Source organism: Entelurus aequoreus, linkage group LG13, assembly GCF_033978785.1.
Source record: "Entelurus aequoreus isolate RoL-2023_Sb linkage group LG13, RoL_Eaeq_v1.1, whole genome shotgun sequence".
Lineage (NCBI taxonomy): Eukaryota > Metazoa > Chordata > Actinopteri > Syngnathiformes > Syngnathidae > Entelurus > Entelurus aequoreus.
In genome coordinates, this window is record NC_084743.1 from 12,809,890 (window position 1) to 12,837,094 (window position 27,205).

At 37.0% G+C, this 27,205-nt stretch overlaps 2 protein-coding genes across 4 annotated transcripts in view; one reads left to right on the forward strand and one right to left on the reverse strand.

Moving 5' to 3' along the window:
- The window catches only part of LOC133663179 (F-box only protein 47-like), a 15,090-nt gene extending 3,271 nt beyond the window's left edge, over positions 1-11,819 (reverse strand). Inside the window, exons 1-10 of the mRNA XM_062067458.1 lie at positions 11,576-11,819; positions 11,121-11,297; positions 9,280-9,429; positions 8,707-8,783; positions 8,551-8,625; positions 7,107-7,215; positions 5,939-6,112; positions 5,715-5,864; positions 5,383-5,525; positions 299-458 (exon numbers count right to left, since the gene is read on the reverse strand). Coding sequence (XP_061923442.1) covers positions 299-458; positions 5,383-5,525; positions 5,715-5,864; positions 5,939-6,112; positions 7,107-7,215; positions 8,551-8,625; positions 8,707-8,783; positions 9,280-9,429; positions 11,121-11,277 — 1,195 coding nt within the window. The 5' untranslated portion in view covers positions 11,278-11,297; positions 11,576-11,819. The remainder of the gene's footprint in view (positions 1-298; positions 459-5,382; positions 5,526-5,714; positions 5,865-5,938; positions 6,113-7,106; positions 7,216-8,550; positions 8,626-8,706; positions 8,784-9,279; positions 9,430-11,120; positions 11,298-11,575) is intronic.
- Positions 11,820-15,876: 4,057 nt separating this feature from the next.
- Positions 15,877-27,192, forward strand: LOC133663181 (claudin-14-like). Of its 3 annotated transcripts, XM_062067463.1 has the most exons (4): positions 15,877-16,012; positions 18,689-18,943; positions 24,282-24,543; positions 24,615-27,192. In XM_062067463.1, exons 3-4 carry the CDS (start codon positions 24,310-24,312, stop codon positions 25,119-25,121), a joined length of 741 nt encoding a protein of 246 aa, XP_061923447.1. In that variant the 5' UTR covers positions 15,877-16,012; positions 18,689-18,943; positions 24,282-24,309; the 3' UTR covers positions 25,122-27,192. The 3 variants fall into 3 exon arrangements, with proteins under 3 accessions (XP_061923447.1, XP_061923446.1, XP_061923445.1); XM_062067462.1 differs by lacking the exon at positions 15,877-16,012 and having other exon boundaries at positions 17,587-18,943; XM_062067461.1 differs by lacking the exons at positions 15,877-16,012; positions 18,689-18,943 and having other exon boundaries at positions 24,157-24,543.
- The last annotated feature ends 13 nt before the right edge of the window (positions 27,193-27,205 follow it).

The following is a 27,205-nucleotide window of genomic DNA, read 5'->3' on the forward strand; positions in this document are numbered from 1 at the left end:
GCCAAAAGTTTGGACACACCTTCTCATTCAATGTGTTGTCTTTATTTTCATGACTATTTGCATGTGCTTGAAGGTGGAATAGATTGAATTCCATTACCTCCATGGCTAGTTGACTCTTGCTAGTGTTTATTTGAGAGTTAGAATGCATTAAAAGAAAAACATATGTGTGCTTGTCTCACATAAAGTTTGTGAACGATAGGCAAATTTCCCAAAAAAGTGCAGTTCCCGTCTAAGTGAATGACAATGCTTGTGGCAGGTGTATTGCATTCATCGGAATAACACTGTGACCGACACTTACCTTCTACATTAAACATATAAAACTCCCTGGTGACCTCTGAGAACATGTTCTCCAGATGGTGGATGAAGACGACCTTTTCGATGGCTGAGCTGAAGCCGGCGTGGATCTGCTGTACCAACTTCACCGCCCAAGTCATTTGATAGCCATCCTTTTCACACACCTGAGGGATACGCAAAAATGCACGCGTTTCAAAGAAATGGCTGACAATTCCAAGACATGTACACACCCTTCGTGCCATGATGAGTCAAATACTGAGTAAACCGCGATCACCAACTTGTGTGAGGCATGCAAGTGGTGTGGAAGAAACCAAGGGCTACCTGTTTGACATAACCTCCCTGAATTATTATCATAAGTTGTCACAATTAAGGACACAGTTTAAAACTACACTACCATTCAAAAGTTTGGGGTCACCCAAACAATTTTGTGGAATAGCCTTCATTTCTAAGAACAAGAATAGACTGTCGAGTTTCAGTCGAAAGTTCTCTTTTTCTGGCCATTTTGAGCGTTTAATTGACCCCACAAATGTGATGCTCCAGAAACTCAATCTGCTCAAAGGAAGGTCAGTTTTGTAGCTTCTGTAACGAGCTAAACTGTTTTCAGATGTGTGAACATGATTGCACAAGGGTTTTCTAATCATCAATTAGCCTTCTGAGCCAATGAGCAAACACATTGTACCATTAGAACACTGGAGTGATAGTTGCTGGAAATGGGCCTCTATACACCTATGTAGATATTGCACCAAAAACCAGACATTTGCAGCTAGAATAGTCATTTACCACATTAGCAATGTATAGAGTGTATTTCTTTAAAGTTAAGACTAGTTTAAAGTTATCTTTATTGAAAAGTACAGTGCTTTTCCTTCAAAAATAAGGACATTTCAATGTGACACCAAACTTTTGAACGGTAGTGTATATGAGAGCCCTCTGACCATAAAATAACTCCCATATTGTCACCTCTACACTCCTTTAATCCAATACTTTAGACATAATAATGGAAAAGACAAAAACAAAATCCTGCCATTTTGTGAAGCTGCAAACTTCGAAGCTCAATGTGGCAACTGTATAATGTACACTGTACTTTTAAATATAATATTATATTGTATTATAATGCTTGGAGCATTCACACATATTTGTTTCATCTATTCTTTATTATTCTTATTCCACCATTTGACGTCCAATAACTTCCACATTTTTAATCTGATTTACACCGTTCCACCATCAAAATGTTTAGCCTATTCAGGACTCGTGGGCTTAATACCATCGACAATATTCCAAAATTCCCAGTTTTACGGGAATGTTTTGATATTTTTCAAACTTTACCAATTCCCAATATTTTAACCGATTTAAGCTTGTCCACCTTCAAAACATTCACCTTCCTGTAAACTCAAACTACCTATAACCAAGTTCCAAAAAAAATCCCGGAATTTCCGGCTTTGTGTCATGTCTGTTCATGTTTTTGTTTTGGTCATGTGTTTGTTTTTTGGACTCTTTTTAGTTCCTGGCTGCACTTCCTTGTTTGGTTTGGTTTCCATGGTCACCCATTAGTTTTCACCTGTCTTGTCACGCACCTGTTTTCACTGATCACATCACTATTTAAATCTGTCTGTTTCTGTTGTTCGTCCTGGCGTCCTCACACATTCACACTCCTGCCACTCTGATGATCCATGCTGCTCTTTTTCATGTGTTTTCTCATGCCAAGTAGGGCTGCAACTAACGATTAATTTGATAATCGATTAATCTGTCGATTATTACTTCCATTAATCGATTAATAATCGGATCAAAGAGACAAACTACATTTCTATCCTTTCCAGTATTTTATTGAAAAAAAACAGCATACTGGCACCATACTTATTTTGATTATTGTTTCTCAGCTGTTTGTACATGTTTCAGTTTATAAATAAAGGTTTATTTAAAAAATAAAAAAAAAAGCTTCTGCACATGCGCATAGCATAGATCCAACGAATCGATGACTAAATTAATCGGCAACTATTTTTATAATCGATTTTAATCGATTTAATCGATTAGTTGTTGCAGCCCTAATGCCAAGTAAGTTTTGTTTATTAAGACCACAGTTAGTGTTTTTGTTTCTTTGTTCATAGTTTTTGTGCCCACGTGCATGTCTTTTGTTTCTTAGTCAAGTTTGTATTTCCGCCTTTGTGCGCGCCATTTGTTTGCTTCCTTTTTTTTTAGTTTATTAGTGTTAAAAATAAATCATGTATTTAAATTCACGTCTTGCACGCGCCAATTTTCCATTGCCTTCTGGAGAAACACAACCCGAGAACCTAGTCCTGACACTTTGTTCTTTTGGTTTCTCCTTTCACATTTTTAAATCATTCTTGACATTCTATTACCAAAACATTCCACTTCGTCAGGACGTCTTAACCAACCTTTTTTTCCTAAAAAAATCCAGGATAATAATTCTCAATTACGAAGTGTTACTATGCCAACATTTCTCAACGGATTAAAACACAATCCCACCACCAACCCACTCGTCTCATTCAGGGCATTTGTGATATTTTTATTACTGTGATCTATTCAAAAATTCCGGGTTTTTACAGAAATTCCAATTCAAATAAATGGGTAATCTTTCCAAATTCCACAATTCCCTCATTTCTGAACCGATTTTCAAAAAATTCCAACACCAACCTGTTCAGCTCATGAATTTTGTAACATCAATCGCAATTTTGGGAGTAAAGAAAAAGCAAGGCCAGCAACATTTGTGTCCTTCTAATAATTTCAATACAAAGTGTGCAGCCGCTACTAAACAGATCGGTTTGGAAAATGTCTTCGTCAGTTTGCAGTTTTCAACAGGAAGTGATGCATTTAAATAGTCACAGCTGTGGTCAATCAATTGACACAACAATAAATCAAGAACAACTTCAAAAATTAAAGTGCACAAATAATAGACAAAATGGAAAATTGTACGAAATAAATCAAAGACTCAGTACAGTATGATAGGAAAGTAAATAAAGCAATAAAAAAGAAAAAAATTAATGTAAAAAATGTGTGTGCAGCTATTATAATAAAGCATGCTAAATGTTCCAGTGTAACCATACTAACATTATTATTTTACTAGCATGTAAGCTAATTTTGTACGTTTTAACCTAATAATCATGCATTTTGTTGTTACTTGGCACCATCTTAAAATGATGCTACATGTTCCCCTGTTAGCATGCTAACATTAACATTACAAAAAGTTAACATGCTGTCATGTTAGCATGTTGATTTTTTTATGCCATATTAGTAAATTTTGAATTTTGAATTTCAAATGAACCGAATGCTAATGCAAAGGCTAAATCTGATTGTGTTCGTGTTGTCGCCGTGAGATAAACACTGACATTTATTATTTTTATATTGTTATTTATAGTTAAAAAGAACCATAAGGACTCCCCTTTCATCATTTACTGAGGGGAAGACTTTCTGACTGTTGGACACTGTGGACAAAATCCTGAAATTTTACATGAAAAACTCAGTAAACTTTGTTTCGAAATCATATCGTTTTGTATCCGACTGCTTTGTTGTTTTTTTACTTCCACTTCAGTAAAATAAATATGACCTAGTATTGTCTGTTTATTTACATGAAATATACTAAACCACTCATCCATACTTTGTCATCAGCCTGATTTGTTGGGGTTTTTTTGGCCGCCAAATAATATATGTTTTGCTGTTGTGGTCCAAATGGGCCGCAGCGGTACTCAGTTGTAATACACCTTTCTACCACTTGTGGCATTTAAGGCAATATCAAACAAAAGGAAGAAGTCTGAAGCTAAAGTCAGAGAAGCTTCTTAAGCGCAAAAATTATGACTAAAGTGGTGAAGCTGTATTTTCTTTGGCTCTTTAATCTTACTGAGTTTATTTCAAAAACATACATATTATTTATTGAGTTAGAATTTATTTAGTTTAGCAGTGTGTAAATGTATCAGTTTTTATTGATTTCCTTCATTTGCAATATATTTGGTTAGTATTTATTTTTTTAATCAACCAAAGCTAAACATTGATAATCTTTGATTGATTGATTGATTGAGACTTTTATTAGTAGGTTGCACAGTGAAGTACATATTCCGTGCAATTGACCACTAAATGGTAACACCCGAATAAGTTTTTCAACTTGTTTAAGTCGGGGTCCACTTAAAGTGATTCATGATACAGATATATACTATCATATATACTATCATCATAATACAGTCATCACACAAGATAATCACATTGAATTATTTACATTATTTACTATCAGGGGTGTGGGGGGTGGGGGGGTAGGATATGGACAGCAAGTAGTGGACATGGCGAGAGAGAGAGAGAGAGAGAGAGAGAGATGAGAAGGCATAAGAAAAAGTATCTGCATTTGATTGTTTACATTTGATTATTAGCAATCCGGGGAGGGTGTTAGTTTAGGGTTGTAGCTGCCTGGAGGTGAACTTTTATTGCGGTTTTGAAGGAGGATAGAGATGCCCTTTCTTTTATACCTGTTGGGAGCGCATTCCACATTGATGTGGCATAGAAAGAGAATGAGTTAAGACCTTTGTTAGTTCGAAATCTGGGTTTAACGTGGTTAGTGGAGCTCCCCCTGGTGTTGTGGTTATGGCGGTCATTTACGTTAAGGAAGTAGTTTGACATGTACTTCGGTATCAGGGAGGTGTAGTGGATTTTATAGACTAGGCTTATAGACTATGTGATTAACACATGCTGTCACATCATTTGACAAGGTTTATCCTGTTAAACTATAAGTAGCTTCGACATACAGTATGTATTGAATATGATTAAAATCAAGAGTAAGTTTACTAATTCAGTGTTAATATTTCGGTGAGTCCTGGGACCCTCCGTTTTGGAAAAGTTGGGCCCCAAGGTCAAAAAGGTTGACAACTGCTAGTGTAAACTATCCTGTACTGTGAAATACGGTGGAAACGCAACACACTTCTTCTACATGTTCCTCAACTTTTGGTGGAAAAAAGGCATCGGTATCTGATGTTTGAGTCTTTCTTTGTGTTGCATTTGTTTAATGCATGAAAAGTGCTTTATAGATAAAGTTTGATTTGATGTACGGTAATCTTTTGGGTTAAGAGTTAAAATCACAATATTAATACCTACCAGAACAATGTAGACAATAATTTTGGAAATCTCTTGGAGTCGACCACAGAGGGCCCGGCTGGCCAAGACTGTGTAGCACAGCCTAGTGCCACATAGCACCAAGAGACGGGCAACATTCTCCATGTGCCACGGCTCAGGAATGGCTGTAAACAAGTTGGACACGGGGAATAAAATCATTTATAAGAAATAGAGTGGGATGTTTTGATCTCAAAACTGAGACAAAAAAGCCTTGTATGGTGTTTATGATCCATGAACACGTCCATGCATCTTTCAGTATACAATAAACATCTACCTTTGATTATCTGTTATACAATATTGAAAATCTATGTCACCAGTGATCTCCTCGAAGATTGCTATGGTTGATTGCATTGTCCAATCTTTCAATTCTGGCTTGTTGAAGAGCAAAAGAATGGCCCTGGCCAGGTCCCACAGAGAATCCGGAGGCAGCCCCTGCACCGCCAGCTCATGCCAACTGATGGCACCTGTAAGGAGGAGTAAACCTTACATGCCTACTGTGTCACACCCTGGACTGGTGTGTGAAGGAGATGTTCCTCACCTTCAGGCCGCAGGGGCCCATACAGGATCAACAGGAGGTGTGCCTGGCTGACCAGGGGCCAAGGCTTCAAGAGATGAACGAGCCAGAATTGGCATTCTAATTGATTTGGGGACAAGTCCAGCAAAACCTGGCGGCAGAAATAACGGAGCTCCAGCTCTTGATAGCATTTCAACCCTGGAGACAAAGTGAGGAAAATTGTTGTCTTTAAAATCATAATTTTGCTTTTAAATTGTTCAGTTTCATTATTTATTGTTTATCGTAAATATTTTTGTAATAAATTTAACAGTATAAAAATCTACTCGGACAATTATAATCCTCCCTTTTAATAAATGCCCAACGCCAATCAAATGCCTGCTATGAGGGTAAATACTAGGGCTGGAATCTTTGGGTGTCCCACGATTCGATTCAATATCGATTCTTGGGGTCACGATTCGATTATAAATCGATTTTTTTCGATTCAACGCGATTCTCGATTCAAAAACGATATTTTTCCGATTCAAAACAATTCTCTATATATTCAATACATATGATTTCAGCAGTATCTACCCCAGTCTGCTGACATGCAAGCAGAGTAGTAGATTTTTGTAAAAAGCTTTTATAATTGTAAAGGACAATGTTTTATCAACTGATTGCAATAATGTACATTTGTTTTAACTATTAAATGAACCAAAAATATGACTTATTTTATCTTTGTGAAAATATTGGACACAGTGTGTTGTCAAGCTTATGAGATGTGATGCAAGTGTAAGCCACTGTGACACTATTGTTCATTTTTATTTTTTTATAAATGTCTAATGATAATGTCAATGAGGGATTTTTAATCACTGCTATGTTGAAATAGTAACTAATATTGATACTGTTTTTCTTTCACAACTTTTGGATTGTTCTGTGTCGTGTTTGTGTCTCCTCCCAATTGCTCTGTTTATTGCTGTTCTGAGTGTTGCTGGGTCGGGTTTGGTTTTGGAATTGGATTGCATTGTTATGAAAAAATGTTGCCTTGGCTCAAAAAAGGTTTAAAAACACAATATATAGAAAATCATTTTTTATATTATGTTTTTGTCGTACAAGTTGTCTTGTTCCATATCTGATTCATTACGTCATTCATTTCAGGTGCTTTGTCCCAAAAATGTGAAGAAAAGTTTGATTTAGTAATTTCAAAGACAAATACCGGGTTTCCCAGTGAGGATGGACTGAATTCTATGCAGCAAGTTGGTGACATCACACAGAGAGATGAACACTCTTTGGCACTCAACGTCATCCCACCCTGCAATTAGTGTCTGCAATGAGATTGCAAAGGTCTGTGTTTATTCCACTGAGGATGGGAGAAGTTTCAAAATGTGTTGTAAATATTAAGGGTCGAGGCCAAGGGTGACCAAGCTTTTTCCACTGAGTGCCGCACAGTGACAATTTAAAGCATACAGGGGCCATTTTGATATTTTTTTTAAACCAATTTATTAACCTTTAGGGCTACCCTCAAGTTTGGTCTTGGTGACCCAAAAGGGTCATAAAAATGTTTTTACAAAAATCATTATTACTGTTTTTTATTCAATGCTTACAATAAATTTCTAGATCAACATCAGAAGTATCTGTCAATATAAAGTAAAAAAAATAAAATTTATGTTGTATGCTCTTTTTGTCAGCGACAACCCAGTTTTTAAGGCAAAAAAATCGAATTGTAATATTTAATGTGAAGTGTTTAGAGACTTAAATAGGTCAAAAATTCATAACGCCATTGATTTTACTTAATTTTTTTAACAATTAGGTTTTTTTTTAATCCCCCTAAAATTCATGGGGATTCAAAACTCATAAAAGTTATACATTTAATTTCAATCATACATTATTCTACTTTTAACACTTAAGTCTCCTTATCAACTTCAGATTGTTAAGTTTGAATAATTTTTTTATTGGGTATTTTCTTTTTGTTTGTTTTATGCCCTTTTGGTCAAAGAAAACACACAAAATGTTGTATTTTCCCTCAAAAAAATGTCAAAGTGGAATATTTGATGTGAGGTAATTGGAGCCTTAAATAGGTCAAAAAATCATAACGCCATTGATTTTTTTTTTTTTTTTTTTTAATGAGTTTTAAAAAAAAATAACCCTAAAATTATTGGGGATCCAAAAGGGCCCAACTCATAAAAATAATATATTTAATTTCAATCATACATTATTCTACTTTCTACACTCAAGTCTCTATATCACCTTCAGATCTATCATTTGATTGTTAGTTTGTATTATTTTTTATTGGGAATTTTTATTTTTGTTTGTTTTATGCCCTTTTGTTCAAAGAAAGCTGTTTTATGGCAAACACACAAAATTGTATATTTTTCCTCAAAAAAATGTCAAAGTGGAATATTTGATGTGAGGTAATTGGAGCCTTGAATAGGTCAATAATTCATAACATTGATTTTGATACATTATTTATTTTTGAGCAATAACAAAAGAAAAGGAAAAACAGCCTGCATGGCATCTTTGTTTGATTAAAACATACAACTTGTTCTCGTTACATTTAACCTGTTTGTTCTTTTATGTAGTTTCTTTATATTATTTTGAGCAAATGGCCCCCGGACCCACTTTGGACACCCTTGATCTTGGCACACATGTTGGGTATTCACCTGCAGGAAAACACCGTATCGAACCAAACCAATGCAGTTTGGTACTGAGCACGCCTCCTGCATGAAGCAAGGAACCTGTGAAACAAGATAAGCCATGTATGTAATAATTAATAACAGAACCTCACAACATGAAGCTTGTCTAATCAGTTTCCTTACCTGTAAAAACTTTTGCAGTGTAAACCTCAGCCTTTCCTTTGTAGGTAGCAGCATGGTGCATCTTTTGAACAATAAACCTGGAATAAAATGAATAAAACTGAAATATCTTTAAATATAAACATTAAAATCTGATTAAAAATCATCTTTATTTTTATTTTGCCCATAATCGTGCAGCCCGATGTGTAGGACTTGACCTCAAACATGAACACTATTTTTATCTATATGGACAAATAGTGCCGTTACGTCTTATGTCCTTATGTATATAAGGTGCCATCTTGCGAAATTCATTTATTTGTATTTATTCATAGTATTATTTTGTTTCTGCCATATTACTTTGTTAATGTTTGTGTTGCTTTCAAATGCACATTGAATTTTCTACTTGAGGTACATACATATATACTATATTACTAACCATCTGGAATTGTAACGCGGTTAATCATCATACCACTTACCGTTACATCCCTACGCCCATCCCGAATGTGCACCTTCTTATGAAAATATTCCAACAGTTAACATGCTAGTACATCCATTTCCCAATAAAAGTAAATAGATACAACATAACAAATTGCTTACCAAGGTCTTTGAAATATTCCTGTTGAGGGCAGGCAGCGATGTGGAAGTTTTGGAGCATGGCTTTTCTCCTCCAGGCCAGGGTGCTGATATAGTTCACCACATGATTAGTCATTTCCTTGGATGCCAAGCAGAATACACTGACCTCCAGCACTGACAAACACAGACAGTAATACATTACAGTGCAGTTCATATACATTGTGCTCATAAATAAATGCCTCCAAGGTTTCTCATTGCTATCCCATTGGGTTGAGTTTTTTCTTGCCCTGATGTGGGATCTGAACCGAGGATGTCGTTGTGGCTTGTGCAGCCCTTTTGAGACAATTGTGATTTAGGGCTATATAAGTAAACATTGATTGATTGATGGATATGTCTCCCGGATGGCCTGGGTACGCCTCAGGATGCCTCGGGAGGAGCTGGGAAAAGTGGCTGGGGAGAGGGAAGTCTGGGCTTACCTGCTTAGGCTGCTGCCCCCGCGACCGGACCTCGGATAAGCGGAAGAAGATGGATGGATGGATTTCTTCATCTTTCTATCATTTTAAAAATAACATATATTGTGAGGTGTACGTCAAGCACCTTACCAGATAGGTGGTTCAGAATGATGTGGACTATGGACTGGACTCTCACTATTATGTTAGATCCACTATGGACTGGACTCTCACACTATTATGTTAGATCCACTATGAACTGGACTGTCACTATTATGTTAGATCCACTATGGACTGGACTCTCACTATTATGTTAGATCCACTATGGACTGGACTCTCACTATTATGTTAGATCCACTATGGACTGGACTCTCACTATCATGTTAAATCCACTATGGACTAGACTCTCACAATATTATGTTAGATCCACTATGGATTGGACTCTCACAATATAATGTTAGATCCACTATGGACTGGACTCTCACTATTATGTTAGATCCACTATGGACTGGACTCTCACACTATTATGTTAGATCCACTATGGACTGGACTCTCACTATCATGTTAAATCCACTATGGACTAGACTCTCACAATATTATGTTAGATCCACTATGGACTGGACTCTCACAATATAATGTTAGATCCACTATGGACTGGACTCTCACTATTATGTTAGATCCACTATGGACTGGACTCTCACTATTATGTTAGATCCACTATGGACTGGACTCTCACATTATTATGTTAGATCCACTATGGACTGGACTCTCACTATCATGTTAAATCCACTATGGACTAGACTCTCACAATATTATGTTAGATCCACTATGGACTGGACTCTCACAATATAATGTTAGATCCACTATGGACTGGACTCTCACTATTATGTTAGATCCACTATGGACTTGACTCTCACATTATTATGTTAGATCCACTATGGACTAGACTCTCTCTATTATGTTAGATCCACTATGGACTAGACTCTCACAATATTATGCTAGATCCACTCGACGTCCATTGCAGCGGTCGCCCAGGGGGGCGGGGTCCCCACATCTGCGGTCCCCTCCAAGGTTTCTCATTGTCATCCCATTGGGTTGAGTTTTTTCTTGCCCTGATGTCGTTGTGGCTTGTGCAGCCCTTTGAGACACTTGTGATTTAGGGCTATATAAGTAAACATTGATTGATTAATTGATATGTCTCCCGGCTGGCCTGGGTACGCCTCGGGATGCCCGGGAGGAGCTGGAAAAAGTGGCTAGGGAGAGGGATGTCTGGGCTTCCCTGCTTAGGCTGCTGCGCCCGCGACCCGACCTCGGATAAGCGGAAGAAGATGGATGGATGGATTCATATAATGATTTGTCATTGTTCTATATTTTTTTTAAAAAAATATATTGTGAGGTGTGCGTCAAGCACCTTACCAGATAGGTGGTCCAGAATGATGTGGAGGACCTCCAGTGGGAGTTTATGGAAGAAGTTCTTGCAGTTCTTCAGCTGACTGCGGGTCAACATTCTGCTCCTGACCGGAAGTAGGCCGCCATCAGCCCTCTTTGCCTTTCTGGAACTTCCTTTCACCATTTTTCTCAACACTACATTTGCTATACACCAAAAACAAACATTGAGAAGGAAAGAAAACATACTTCAACATTAGTTTGTGTATAAACTGAGAGAATGGTGGACATATTTTCCCCCAAACTATCTAATTAGCCATTAGCATGATGGCTAATTAGTTCCCAAGCCGCACTATTATGCCAAGTAAAACGCTGTAGAGTCAATGAGAAATGTTGTCTTGTAATTAAAATAAAATGTATATTTTCATCAATACATTGATGTAAATATATATGTATTTTTACCGATAAAACACCAAGAAACTCACGAAGTGTTGAAGTTTCAACAGGAAACAGCAAGCTAAGCTTCTTCTTTGATGTCCCGACGGGGGGCGCGAGACCTTCACTATCGCGCCATTTAGAATACTTAATAAATATAAATGTTTATAATATGTGTACAAAGTTTAAATAAAGCGTACATCCACGACCCTGCAGTTTAAAACGCGGTCATTATTGGCTTAATTGACGGTTACTCCGTGTAATCGTCTGCTCTACATGATACGCATGGATTTATTGTCGACTGCGTCGATACCGACTCAATTCTAGTGCGATACGGTCAATATTTATCCGTTCAAATATTTATTTATTTTGGTTGTGTCGTTCACATTGTTACATTGTAGATATTGTTTTATCGTTTACAAATTAGGAACAAAAAACATTTAATGTTTTCAATTATTTTTAATTGTATGTAACAAAAGAGAATGAAATAATTTTTATTTTATTATTGCGTTGATGTGGCTACATTCAGTCTTATATTACTACAAAGTGATTACAATCCAAAAGGAACTGAGATTTTTGACAAATTGAGTGTTGGTGTGAGTCAAAACAAAAACAATGTACTAAACAATCTATTTTTGTGTTTTAAAAATGATTAATGCTCCTTTTTCATTCATGATTTATTTGAATAAAAAATGGAAATCCACAGGGAAATTGTATTCGATATTCAATTGTTATTGTAAAAAAAAAAAAGTGTCATTAAATAGTTGTCCAACTTTTGTTTCAAAAATGAAAATAGAAAATATGGCCTGGAATTTGTTTTATGATTTGCATCTAAGAATTGGAAATAGAATGAACGGAAGGTACACGGACCGTTGAGCAATTAATTCATGTTAATAAAATATAGAAATATAGAAAATAAATCAATAAAATGGGAAATTATATATATATATAAAAATGGGCTAATCAAACTTCAATTCCTCCAATAAAGATAATAATTTAAGGGCGTTTCTATACTTGTAACCAATGTGAACATTTGGGTTTTTTATGCTTGCAACATTAACAAGAATTTCTAAATCTACCAAATGTAATCTCTTCCCTCCTAAACGGGGACGGTCCGTATACCTTCCGTTCATTCTATTCATTCATGTCTCCCTGAGCGCTCGTTTACCTCACTCGTCCCTGATTGGCAGCCTGGCACACCTGGTTGAAATTGCCAATCAGGCTACTATTTATGCCTGCCTCGCCCTCCAGTCAGGGCTTGATGATTGTATCCTGTTGCCTGTTGCCTGTTTCCTGTCTCCTGCTATCATGTTTCCTGGTTCATGTTGGCTGTATCCTGTATACTGTTGCCTGTTTCCTGTCTCCTGTCTTCTGGTTCCTGGTTCCTGTTTTCCCTGCATTTTGACATTAAAGTCATGTTTTCCTGCGCTACGCCTACCATCTCTGCATAGGTCTAAGACTGGCTACAGAGTTAATAACTACGTCTAAGAATAGCTACAGACTTAATAACTATGTCTAAGACTGGCTACAGACTTAATAACTAAGTCTAAAAATAGCTACAGACTTAATAACTATGTCTAAGACTGGCTACAGACTTAATAACTACGTCTAAGAATAGCTACAGACTTAATAACTATGTATAAGACTGGCTACAGACTTAATAACTACGTCTCAAAACTGGCTACAGACATAACAACTATGTCTCAAACTGGCTGCTACAGACTTAATAACTATGTCTAAGATTGGCTACAGACTTAATAACTATGTCTAAGATTGGCTACAGACTTAATAACTACGTCTAAGACTGGCTACAGACTTAATAACTATGTCTAAGATTGGCTACAGACTTAATAACTACGTCTAAGACTGGCTACAAACTTAATAACTATGTTTAAGACTGGCTATAGACTTAATAACTATGTCTAAGACTGGCTACAGACTTAATAACTATGTCTAAGAATGGCTACAAACTTAATAACTATGTCTAAGACTGGCTACAGACTTATTAACTATGTCTAAGACTGGCTACAAACTTAATAACTATGTCTAAGACTGGCTACAGACTTAGTACCTACGTCCAAGAATAGCTACAGACTTAATACCTACGTCCAAGAATAGCTACAGACGTAATAACTATGTATAGGACAGGCTACAGATTTAATAACTATGTCTCAAAACTGGCTACAGACTTAATAACTATACGTCTAAGACTGGCTACAGACTTAACAACTATGTCTCAAACTGGCTGCTACAGACTTAATAACTATGTCTAAGATTGGCTACAGACTTAATAACTACGTCTAAGACTGGCTACAGACTTAATAACTATGTCTAAGACTGGCTACAGACTTAATAACTATGTCCAAGACTGGCTACAAACTTAATAACTATGTCTAAGACTGGCTACAGACTTAATAACTATGTCTAAGACTGGCTACAGACTTAATAACTATGTCTAAGACTGGCTATGGACTTAATAACTATGTCTAAGACTGGCTACAGACTTAATAACTATGTCTAAGACTGGCTACAGACTTAATAACTATGTCTAAGACTGGCTACAGACTTAATAACTATGTCTTAGACTGGCTACAGACTTAATAACTATGTCCAAGACTGGCTACAAACTTAATAACTATGTCTAAGACTGGCTACAAACTTAATAACTATGTCTAAGACTGGCTACAAACTTAATAAATATGTCTAAGACTGGCTACAGACTTAATAACTATGTCTAACACTGGCTATAGACTTAATAACTTTGTCTAAGACTGGCTACAAACTTAATAACTATGTCTAAGACTGGCTACGGACTTAATAACTATGTCTAAGACTGGCTACAAACTTAATAACTATGTCTAAAACTGGCTATAGACCTAATAACTATGTCTAAGACTGGCAACAGGCTTAATAACTATGTCTAAGACTGGCTACAGACTTAATAACTATGTCTAAAACTGGCTATAGACCTAATAACTATGTCTAAGACTGGCAACAGGCTTAATAACTATGTCTAAGACTGGTTACAGACTTAATAACTACGTCTAAGAATAGCTTCAGACTTAATAACTATGTATAAGACTGGCTACAGACTTAATAACTACGTCTCAAAACTGGCTACAGACATAACAACTATGTCTCAAACTGGCTGCTACAGACTTAATAACTATGTCTAAGATTGGCTACAGACTTAATAACTATGTGTAAGACTGGCTACAGACTTAATAACTATGTCTAAGACTGGCTACAGACTTAATAACTATGTCTAAGACTGGCTACAGACTTAATAACTATGTCTAAGACTGGCTACAGACTTAATAACAATGTCTAAGACTGGCCATAGACTTAATAACTATGTCTAAGACTGGCTACAGACTTAATAACTATGTCTAAGACTGGCTACAGACTTAATAACTATGTCTAAGACTGGCTATGGACTTAATAACTATGTGTAAGACTGGCTACAGACTTAATACCTACGTCCAAGAATAGCTACAGACTTAATAACTATGTATAGGACTGGCTACAGATTTAATAACTATGTCTCAAAACTGGCTACAGACTTAATAACTATACGTCTAAGACTGGCTACAGATTTAACAACTATGTCTCAAACTGGCTGCTACAGACTTAATAATTATGTCTAAGACTGGTTACAGACTTAATAACTATGTCTAAGACTGGCTACAGACTTAATACCTATGTCCAAGAATAGCTACAGACTTAATAACTATGTATAGGACTGGCTACAGATTTAATAACTATGTCTAAGACTGGCTACAGACTTAATAACTATGTCTAAGACTGGCTACAGACTTAATAACTATGTCTAAGACTGGCTACAGATTTAATAACTATGTCTCAAACTGGCTACAGACTTAATAACTAAGTCTCAAACTGGCTACAGACTTAATAACTACCACCAAGACCTGTTGTTCAAGACCGACAGCAGTCCCTGACAGAGGTGTACATCTACAAAATTAGCTAAAAAAAATGTTTTAAAAAAAGCTATCATAACTAACTAACTGGTAATTGTTGACGTTTATCTGCAAAATGTCTAAAAAAGGTTGCATACTAGCATTAGAATGATCATTTTTGGGCCGTTACAAATGAGCTACAGGCCGCGAATGGCCCCGGGGCCACACTTTGGACACCCCTGTCCTAGATGGTGTGACTCACAACATGTTGGATGTCAGAGGCCACCTCTTAAGAGCTGTGTTTGCATGAGGCTGACACACAAACACATGGTGTGGTCCTCAGGCACATTACACAACAGCCACGCTCAGCTGCTAATCACGGGATTATTCCGCTGAACTAAGACTATTAGGCGTTCCACATTTAAATGGAGGATCGTCCTTTGGGAACTGGGCGTCGCCAGAACTGTGCGCCGAAAGCCCGGAGGTCTGGAACCGAGTCTTCTTCACCCGGCAGGTTGCAGCTGGATCCCAGCAGGCCAGAGAGGGGATGGTCTTCGTGGAGGTCCAGAGGTACAGTATGTGCCTGGTTTTTACTTTGTGATCTCAAGATTGGAGAATATTTGGCTTTCTTGTCAAATTTTGCCAGGTAGAAAAGAAAACTACATACTGTACATGGTATGGTATGGCAGGCCCATATTTCGTGGCCCTCTACTTAACCTAAAAACCCCAAAAGCAGTGAAGTTGTCAAGTTGTGTAAATGGTAAATAAAAAGAAAATACAATGATTTGCAAATCCTTTTCAACTTATATTCAGTTGAATAGACTGCAAAGACTAGATACTTAACGTTCGAATTGGAAAACGTTGTTATTTTTTGCAAATATTAGCTCATTTGGAATTTGATGACTGCAACATGTTTCAAAAAAACTGGCACAAGTGGCAAAAAGACTGAGAAAGTTGAGGAATGCTCATCCAACACTTATTTGGAACATTCCACAGGTGGAACAGGCTAATTGGGAACAGGTGGGTGCCATGATTGGCAACAAATGCCTGAGCAAATTGTTTAAGAACAACATTTCTCAACCAGCTATTGCAAGGAATTTAGGGATGTCACCATCTACGCTCCATCATATCATCAAAAGGTTCAGAGAATGTGGAGAAATCACTGCACCTAACATTGAATGCCCGTGACCTTCCATCCCTCAGGCGGTACTGCATCAAAAATGGACATCAGTGTGTAAAGGATATCGCCACATGGGCTCAGGAACACTTCAGAAAACCACTGTCAGTAACAACAGTCGGTCGCTACATCTGTAAGTGCAAGTTAAAACTCTATTCTGCAAAAGCATAATCTGTGATCACTGCGCCACAAAAAGTAGTTTCTAATAACAATATTACTAATACTGGTTAATATTCAGGTCACCAGATGTAAATGCAGTATTGTTGGTGGTTTTTGGATGTTTTTATTTATTTATTTATTTATTTATTTATTTATTTATTCGCACAATATAAAAAAAGTACAAAAGGTAACATTGTTCAAATACGCAGAGACAAGAAATGAGTAATAAGAGATACGTAATAACAAATAAGTGCAGGTGAGAAAAGAAACCCCAAAAGTGCTTATGCAAGGTTCTCACCTGAAGCAGCAAATTAACAAACAAAATGAAACATAGTATATCAAAAATAAGACAAGTAGTCTACCTTGTGTGGATTAAGTGTGTGTGTGTATGTGTGTGCGTTCTTGTATTTCTACCCTTCTTGAGACATCAACAAGGAAAAGTAGCTTCCATATGAGGAGGTGTGAACAAGTGATGACATAAATCAATAACATTGCATCTAATATAGAATGTCTCATTAGCACCCCCTGCTGGTGACATCTATCAAAATGAGGGTGGTCCCAAAAAGGAGGGATTCTTCACATTGACTGTGTGTCGCTTTTAAAAGTGCTCCCCCTCTGGTCAACATATGAAATAACAAGTGTGTGTAAGAAATTTAAATTCGCCCCCTTTGGCCGAAATTAATTAAAAAATATATATATATAAATATGTATTTAGAGACACACTGTAATAACTTGATGTAAATAATGAAGATTAAAAAACATTTACAAACAAAAAATTCCATAAAGGAACTAAACGCAGTCTTAAAATTGGGAACAATTTCTCATATTCTTTCTGTTTCTGTAACATTGCAATATTTTCTCGTTAAATGATTACTTTTTCATGTAAAATTAATACTTTTTAATGCAAATCGGTGACATTTGTCGTATAAAAATCCGACTTGTATCACAATATTGCCCATTTTTGTGTTGTTCTCGTAAAATAGTGAAATTTTTAAAGTAAAATTATGACTTTTGTCATCATTTTGACAAGTAAAATTCCGAATATTATTATAATATTGACAAAATGTTAAAGTTTTCTTATAAAATGGTGACTTTTGTCGAGTAAAATTACGACTCTTTTCATAAAATTGCCGACGTTTTAAGCTTTTTCTTGTAAAATTGCGACTGTTATTGAATCAAATTCCAACTTTTATCATAACATTGCACAAATGTTCAGTTTTTCTTGTCAAATTTTGACTTGCGTTGAGTAAAATGACGACTTTTATTATAATACTGCCAACATTCTAAGTTTTTCTTGTAAAGTTCCAATTCATTTTTCACAACAAGCTTTTTATATTTACATAGTTTGTATACATTATTAATGTTGTAAATACACTTCTTTATATATCTAGAAAGGGTGGTCCTAGAGAGGTAGTAGGCCTTACTCAGAGGTGTCAAGAAGGTAACAAATACAAGAATGTGTGTGTGTGTGTGTGTGTGCACGCCTGTGAGGGCCTTATGGGCGCTAGACAGTACCCCCACTATCTGCATTGTTAGCCACCTCTTACTTGCCATATTTTGCGATTTAAAATGCATAAAAAAAATAAAAAAAACATGTTTATTCTTATCTCACATAAAAATTGTGGGGGAAAAAAAGTGTGTTAGCAAAGAGCAAACAAAGTGCTTTTCATTATTTCATGCAAGGCATTTCTCAAGACTTTTTCACCTATTGTTAAACACATGGAGCAGGAAGAAGATGTGACTAAATGCCTAACTTAACCGTGGAAGCCGGGTCACAGATAGTGAAAATGGCCGAGGTCATTATAGATCCTATTGTCCTCAAGCATTCTTTGTCGAGGAAGTGTTTTCCAAGTTAGTGATTCCCTCTCAGCTCGGGTGATTTCTGTCAATGTTTCATCTGTCCTCCCCAGAGAGGCGGTGGGGATGTCAGCCAATAGACTGCTGCAGTGTGGGCCCCCCCGGGGAGACGCTTTAAAGGTGAACGGCGCTCTCATTAGTGACAGACACCTGCCACTCAGGTGTGGGGAATAGTTTCCACTCCATCACTTTGGACACACTTGGCTCGGAGTCCGTGACAAAGTTGAATTCGCTCTCCTGCTGGGAAGTGTGCGCTTGAAAAGAAGAAGTGCGCCATGAGGGACTTCAATATGCATCACTTCTTAAAGGTAGATTGTTAATGTGTTTTATTCATGCATTGTGTTCGTTGCACCTGCTGGGTCATAAGTACTTTGTTGTGGTTCATTATTTACTTAACTATTTATATGGGCTGTCTCCATACAGCTTTTTCACATCTGATACGATACCGATATTAATCCCATACGATTTTAGCGGGAATTTTTTTATTTGGTCTGAGACTGGCTACATACTTAATAACTAGGTCTAAGACTGGCTATGGACTTAATAACTATGTCTAAGACTGGCTACAGACTTAATAACTATGTCTAAGACTGGCTACATACTTATTAACTATGTCTAAGATTGGCTACAAACTTATTAACTATGTCTAAGACTGGCTACAAACTTAATAACTATGTCTAAGACTGGCTACAGACTTAATAACTATGTCTAAGACTGGCTACATACTTAATAACGATGTCTAAGACTGGCTACAGACTTAATAACTATGTCTAAGACTGGCTACAGACTTAAAAACTATGTCTAAGACTGGCTACAAATTTAATAACTATGTCTAAGACTGGCTACATACTCAATAACTATGTTTAAGACTGTCTATAGACTTAATAACTATGTCTAAGACTGGCTATGGACTTAATAACTATGTCTAAGACTGGCTACAGACTTAATAACTATGTCTAAGACTGTCTATAGACTTAATAACTATGTCTAAGACTGGCTATGGACTTAATAACTATGTCTAAGACTGGCTACAGACTTAATAACTATGTCTAAGACTGCCTACAAACTTAGTAACTATGTCTAAGACTAAATACAGACTTAATAACTATGTCTAAGGCTAGCTACAGACCTAATAACTATGTCTAAGACTGGCTACAAACTTAATAACTAAGTCAAAGACTGGCTACATACTTATTAACTATGTCTAAGATTGGCTACAAACATAATAACTATGTCTAAGACTGGCTATAGACTTAATAACTATGTCTAAGACTGGCTACAGACTTAATAACTATGTTTAAGACTGGCTACAGACTTAATAACTATGTCTAAGACTGGCTACAGACTTAATAACTATGTCTAAGACTGGCTACAGACCTAATAACTATGTCTAAGAGTGGCTTCAGACTTAATAACTATGTCTAAGACTGGCTACAGACTTAATAACTATGTCTAAGACTGGCTACATACTTAATAACTATGTCTAAGACTGGCTACAGACTTAATAACTATGTCTAAGACTGGCTACAGACTTAATAACTATGTCTAAGACTGGCTACAGACTTAATAACTATGTCTAAGACTGGCTACATACTTAATAACCATGTCTAAGACTGGCTACAGACTTAATAACTACGTCTAAGACTGGCTACAGACTTAATAACTATGTCTAAGACTGGCTACAGACTTAATAACTATGTCTAAGACTGGCTACAGACTTAATAACTATGTCTAAGACTGGCTACATACTTAATAACCATGTCTAAGACTGGCTACAGACTTAATAACTACGTCTAAGACTGGCTACAGACTTAATAACTATGTCTAAGACTGGCTACAGACTTAATAACTATGTCTAAGACTGGCTACAGACATAATAACCATGTCTAAGACTGGCTACAGACTTAATAACTATGTCTAAGACTGGCTACAGACTTAATAACCATGTCTAAGACTGGCTACAAACTTAATAACTATGTCTAAGACTGGCTACAGACTTAATAACTATGTCTAAGACTGGCTACAGACTTAATAACTATGTCTAAGACTGGCTACAGACTTAATAACTATGTCTAAGACTGGCTACAGACTTGATAACTATGTCTAAGACTGGCTACATACTTAATAACTATGTCTAAGACTGGCTACAGACTTGATAACTATGTCTAAGACTGGCTACATACTTAATAACTATGTCTAAGACTGGCTACAGACTTGATAACTATGTCTAAGACTGGCTACATACTTAATAACTATGTCTAAGACTGGCTACAGACTTGATAACTATGTCTAAGACTGGCTACAGACTTGATAACTATGTCTAAGACTGGCTACATACTTAATAACTATGTCTAAGACTGGCTACAGACTTGATAACTATGTCTAAGACTGGCTACAGACTTGATAACTATGTCTAAGACTGGCTACATACTTAATAACTATGTCTAAGACTGGCTACAGACTTGATAACTATGTCTAAGACTGGCTACAGACTTGATAACTATGTCTAAGACTGGCTACAAATTTAATAACTATGTCTAAGACTGGCTACATACTCAATAACTATGTTTAAGACTGTCTATAGACTTAATAACTATGTCTAAGACTGGCTATGGACTTAATAACTATGTCTAAGACTGGCTACAGACTTAATAACTATGTCTAAGACTGTCTATAGACTTAATAACTATGTCTAAGACTGGCTATGGACTTAATAACTATGTCTAAGACTGGCTACAGACTTAATAACTATGTCTAAGACTGCCTACAAACTTAGTAACTATGTCTAAGACTAAATACAGACTTAATAACTATGTCTAAGGCTAGCTACAGACCTAATAACTATGTCTAAGACTGGCTACAAACTTAATAACTAAGTCAAAGACTGGCTACATACTTATTAACTATGTCTAAGATTGGCTACAAACATAATAACTATGTCTAAGACTGGCTATAGACTTAATAACTATGTCTAAGGCTGGCTACAGACCTAATAACTATGTCTAAGAGTGGCTTCAGACTTAATAACTATGTCTAAGACTGGCTACAGACTTAATAACTATGTCTAAGACTGGCTACATACTTAATAACTATGTCTAAGACTGGCTACAGACTTAATAACTATGTCTAAGACTGGCTACAGACTTAATAACTATGTCTAAGACTGGCTACAGACTTAATAACTATGTCTAAGACTGGCTACATACTTAATAACCATGTCTAAGACTGGCTACAGACTTAATAACTACGTCTAAGACTGGCTACAGACTTAATAACTATGTCTAAGACTGGCTACAGACTTAATAACTATGTCTAAGACTGGCTACAGACTTAATAACTATGTCTAAGACTGGCTACATACTTAATAACCATGTCTAAGACTGGCTACAGACTTAATAACTACGTCTAAGACTGGCTACAGACTTAATAACTATGTCTAAGACTGGCTACAGACTTAATAACTATGTCTAAGACTGGCTACAGACTTAATAACTATGTCTAAGACTGGCTACAGACTTAATAACTATGTCTAAGACTGGCTACAGACTTAATAACCATGTCTAAGACTGGCTACAGACTTAATAACTATGTCTAAGACTGGCTACAGACTTAATAACCATGTCTAAGACTGGCTACAAACTTAATAACTATGTCTAAGACTGGCTACAGACTTAATAACTATGTCTAAGACTGGCTACAGACTTAATAACTATGTCTAAGACTGGCTACAGACTTAATAACTATGTCTAAGACTGGCTACAGACTTGATAACTATGTCTAAGACTGGCTACATACTTAATAACTATGTCTAAGACTGGCTACAGACTTGATAACTATGTCTAAGACTGGCTACAGACTTGATAACTATGTCTAAGACTGGCTACATACTTAATAACTATGTCTAAGACTGGCTACAGACTTGATAACTATGTCTAAGACTGGCTACAGACTTGATAACTATGTCTAAGACTGGCTACATACTTAATAACTACGTCTAAGACTGGCTACAGACTTAATAACTATGTCTAAGACTGGCTACAGACTTAATAACTATGTCTAAGACTGGCTACAGACTTAATAACTATGTCTAAGACTGGCTACAGACTTAATAACTATGTCTAAGACTGGCTACAGACTTAATAACCATGTCTAAGACTGGCTACAGACTTAATAACTATGTCTAAGACTGGCTACAGACTTAATAACCATGTCTAAGACTGGCTACAAACTTAATAACTATGTCTAAGACTGGCTACAGACTTAATAACTATGTCTAAGACTGGCTACAGACTTAATAACTATGTCTAAGACTGGCTACAGACTTAATAACTATGTCTAAGACTGGCTACAGACTTGATAACTATGTCTAAGACTGGCTACATACTTAATAACTATGTCTAAGACTGGCTACAGACTTGATAACTATGTCTAAGACTGGCTACATACTTAATAACTATGTCTAAGACTGGCTACAGACTTGATAACTATGTCTAAGACTGGCTACATACTTAATAACTATGTCTAAGACTGGCTACAGACTTGATAACTATGTCTAAGACTGGCTACAGACTTGATAACTATGTCTAAGACTGGCTACATACTTAATAACTATGTCTAAGACTGGCTACAGACTTGATAACTATGTCTAAGACTGGCTACATACTTAATAACTATGTCTAAGACTGGCTACAGACTTGATAACTATGTCTAAGACTGGCTACATACTTAATAACTATGTCTAAGACTGGCTACAGACTTGATAACTATGTCTAAGACTGGCTACAGACTTGATAACTATGTCTAAGACTGGCTACATACTTAATAACTATGTCTAAGACTGGCTACAGACTTGATAACTATGTCTAAGACTGGCTACAGACTTGATAACTATGTCTAAGACTGGCTACATACTTAATAACTATGTCTAAGACTGGCTACAGACTTGATAACTATGTCTAAGACTGGCTACAGACTTGATAACTATGTCTAAGACTTGCTACAGACTTGATAACTATGTCTAAGACTGGCTACATACTTAATAACTATGTCTAAGACTGGCTACAGACTTGATAACTATGTCTAAGACTGGCTACAGACTTGATAACTATGTCTAAGACTGGCTACATACTTAATAACTATGTCTAAGACTGGCTACAGACTTGATAACTATGTCTAAGACTGGCTACATACTTAATAACTATGTCTAAGACTGGCTACAGACTTGATAACTATGTCTAAGACTGGCTACATACTTAATAACTATGTCTAAGACTGGCTACAGACTTGATAACTATGTCTAAGACTGGCTACAGACTTGATAACTATGTCTAAGACTGGCTACATACTTAATAACTATGTCTAAGACTGGCTACAGACTTGATAACTATGTCTAAGACTGGCTACAGACTTGATAACTATGTCTACGTCTGCCTTTGAGACTTTGTATGTGTAACTAGAATTATTTGATACTTGTTTATATGTTGTATTTTAGACTGATGTTCAATTCTTATTAGTGCGTCTAGCTTAGCTGTTGTGTAGCTGCCTGCCCCTGGTAGCCTGTCTTTGTGCCAGTGTGGGTAATGTTGTGGCTGCTAAGTGAACACTTTTAGGACAACAAATGCTCATGAACCGCCCTTTGTGCTGCAGCGCCGCGGTCTTGCCGAGTGAGCCGAACATGGCCAGCACCACGCTTCAGCTCCTCGGCTTCCTCCTAAGTCTGCTGGGCTTGGCGGGAACCGTAGTCGCCACCGTGCTCCCGAACTGGCGTAGCTCGGCCTACATCGGCTCCAACATCATCACGGCCTCGGCCACCATGCGAGGCCTCTGGATGGAGTGCGTGTGGCACAGCACTGGCATTTACCAGTGTGAGGTGTACAGGTCTCTGCTGGCACTGCCACAGGACATGCAGGTATGACACACCATTCTGTTCCTGGCAATAGTTACAATGGTGTCGTCAAGTCGCCTTCTCTTGCATTCTAGGCTGCCCGGGCCCTCATGGTGCTCTCCTGTGTCACCTCCGTCCTTGGGATGGTGGTTTCTGTGATGGGTATGAAGTGCACCTACTTTGCTCGAGGCTCGCTAATCAAGTCCCCCCTGGTGCTGAGCGGAGGGATTTGTTTTCTCTGTGCCGGTGTACTCTGTTTGATCACCGTTTCCTGGACCACCAATGACGTCATTGTGGATTTCTATGACCCCTTCCTTCCGGGTGGCATGAAGTACGAGATCGGCCTGGCGGTGTATATTGGTTTCGCCTCGGCCTGTCTCAGTCTGAGTGGGGGACTCGTGCTGTGTTTGAACAGCGGCGGCGAGCGCCCACCGAGGCGACCCCAAATACATAGGAGTCAGCCTTCATCACCGCCCCCACCCTTCAACAACATCTATCCCCCAGCGCCTCCATACAAACCTCCAGAGGCTCTCAAGGGCAATCGAGCCCCCTCGCTTTGCTCCGTCTCCAGCAGTGGCTACCGACTTAATAACTATGTCTAAGACTGGCTACCGACTTAATAACTATGTCTAAGACTGGCTACCGACTTAATAACTATGTCTAAGACTGGCTACATACTTAATAACTATGTCTAAGACTGGCTACCGACTTAATAACTATGTCTAAGACTGGCTACAGACTTAATAACTATGTCTAAGACTGGCTACAGACTTAATAACTATGTCTAAGACTGGCTACAGACTTAATAATCAATCAATCAACTATGTCTAAGACTGGCTACAGACTTAATAATTAATCAATCAACTATGTCTAAGACTGGCTACAGACTTAATAACTATGTCAAAGACTGGCTACAGACTTAATAATTATGTCTAAGACTGGCTACAGACTTAATAACTATGTCTAGGACTGGCTACAGACTTAATAACTATGTCTAAGACTGGCTACAGACTTAATAACTACGTCTAAGACTGTTTGCGTACTTAATAACTACGTCTAAGACTGGCTACAGACTTAATAACGATGTCTAAGACTGGCTACAGACTTAATAACTATGTCTAAGACTGGCTACAGACTTAATAACTACGTCTAAGACTGTTTGCGTACTTAATAACTACGTCTAAGACTGGCTACAGACTTAATAACTACGTCTAGGACTGGCTACAGACTTAATAAGGATGTCTAAGACTGGTTGTGCACTTAATAACTACGTCTAAGACTGGCTACAGACTTAATAATTATGTCTAAGACTGACTACAGACTTAATAACTAGGTCTAAGACTGGCTACAGACTTAATAACTATACGTCTAAGGCTGGCTACAGACCTAATAACTATGTCTAAGACTGGCTACAGACTTAATAACTATGTCTAAGACTTGCTATGGACTTAATGACTATGTCTAAGACTGACTACAGACTTAATAACTAGGTCTAAGACTGGCTACAGACTTAATAACTATGTCTAAGACTGACTACAGACTTAATAACTAGGTCTAAGACTGGCTACAGACTTAATAACTATACGTCTAAGACTGGCTACAGACCTAATAACTATGTCTAAGACTGGCTACAGACTTAATAACTATGTCTAAGACTTGCTATGGACTTAATAACTATGTCTAAGACTGGCTACAGACCTAATAACTATGTCTAAGACTGGCTACAGACTTAATAACTATGTCTAAGACTGACTACAGACCTAATAACTATGTCTAAGACTGGCTACAGACCTAATAACTATGTCTAAGACTGACTACAGACTTAATAACTAGGTCTAAGACTGGCTACAGACTTAATAACTACGTCTAAGACTGGCTACAGACTTAATAACTATGTCTAAGACTTGCTATGGACTTAATAACTATGTCTAAGACTGGCTACAAACTTAGTAACTGTCTAAGACTGGCTACAGACTTAATAACTACGTCTAAGACTTGCTATGGACTTAATAACTGTCTAAGACTGGCTACAGACTTAATAACTATGTCTAAGACTTGCTATGGACTTAATAACTATGTCTAAGACTTGCTATGGACTTAATAACTATGTCTAAGACTTGCTATGGACTTAATAACTATGTCTAAGACTTGCTATGGACTTAATAAATATGTCTAAGACTGGCTATGGACTTAATAACTATGTCTAAGACTGGCTATGGACTTAATAACTATGTCTAAGACTTGCTATGGACTTAATAACTATGTCTAAGACTGGCTATGGACTTAATAACTATGTCTAAGACTTGCTATGGACTTAATAACTATGTCTAAGACTGGCTATGGACTTAATAACTATGTCTAAGACTTGCTATGGACTTAATAACTATGTCTAAGACTTGCTATGGACTTAATAACTATGTCTAAGACTGACGTCTATGAGCACTGTATGAAATTCCACCAAAATTCATCATTCCTGACAACCAGGATTTACACCTGCAATGTGTCCTATAAACCACTAGATGGCAACATTAATCAGGAAATAGAAACAGGTCCTTTCTGTGCTGTCAACCCTCAAATATTTTATTACATTTTTTATATGTGCTTTAAAATGAGCTGACATTTTCTGAAGGTGGTATATTTGTGTTGGTGTTTTGTCCACATTATACCAATAAATAAAACATTGTTC

Excerpts from the sequence above, each read along its gene's own strand:
- LOC133663181 (XM_062067461.1), top strand. The coding sequence starts at position 24,253 with ATGCTCATGAACCGCCCTTTGTGCTGCAGCGCCGCGGTCTTGCCGAGT. Across the intron at positions 24,544-24,614 it reads CACTGCCACAGGACATGCAG|GCTGCCCGGGCCCTCATGGT; the intron begins GTATGACACACC and ends CTTGCATTCTAG.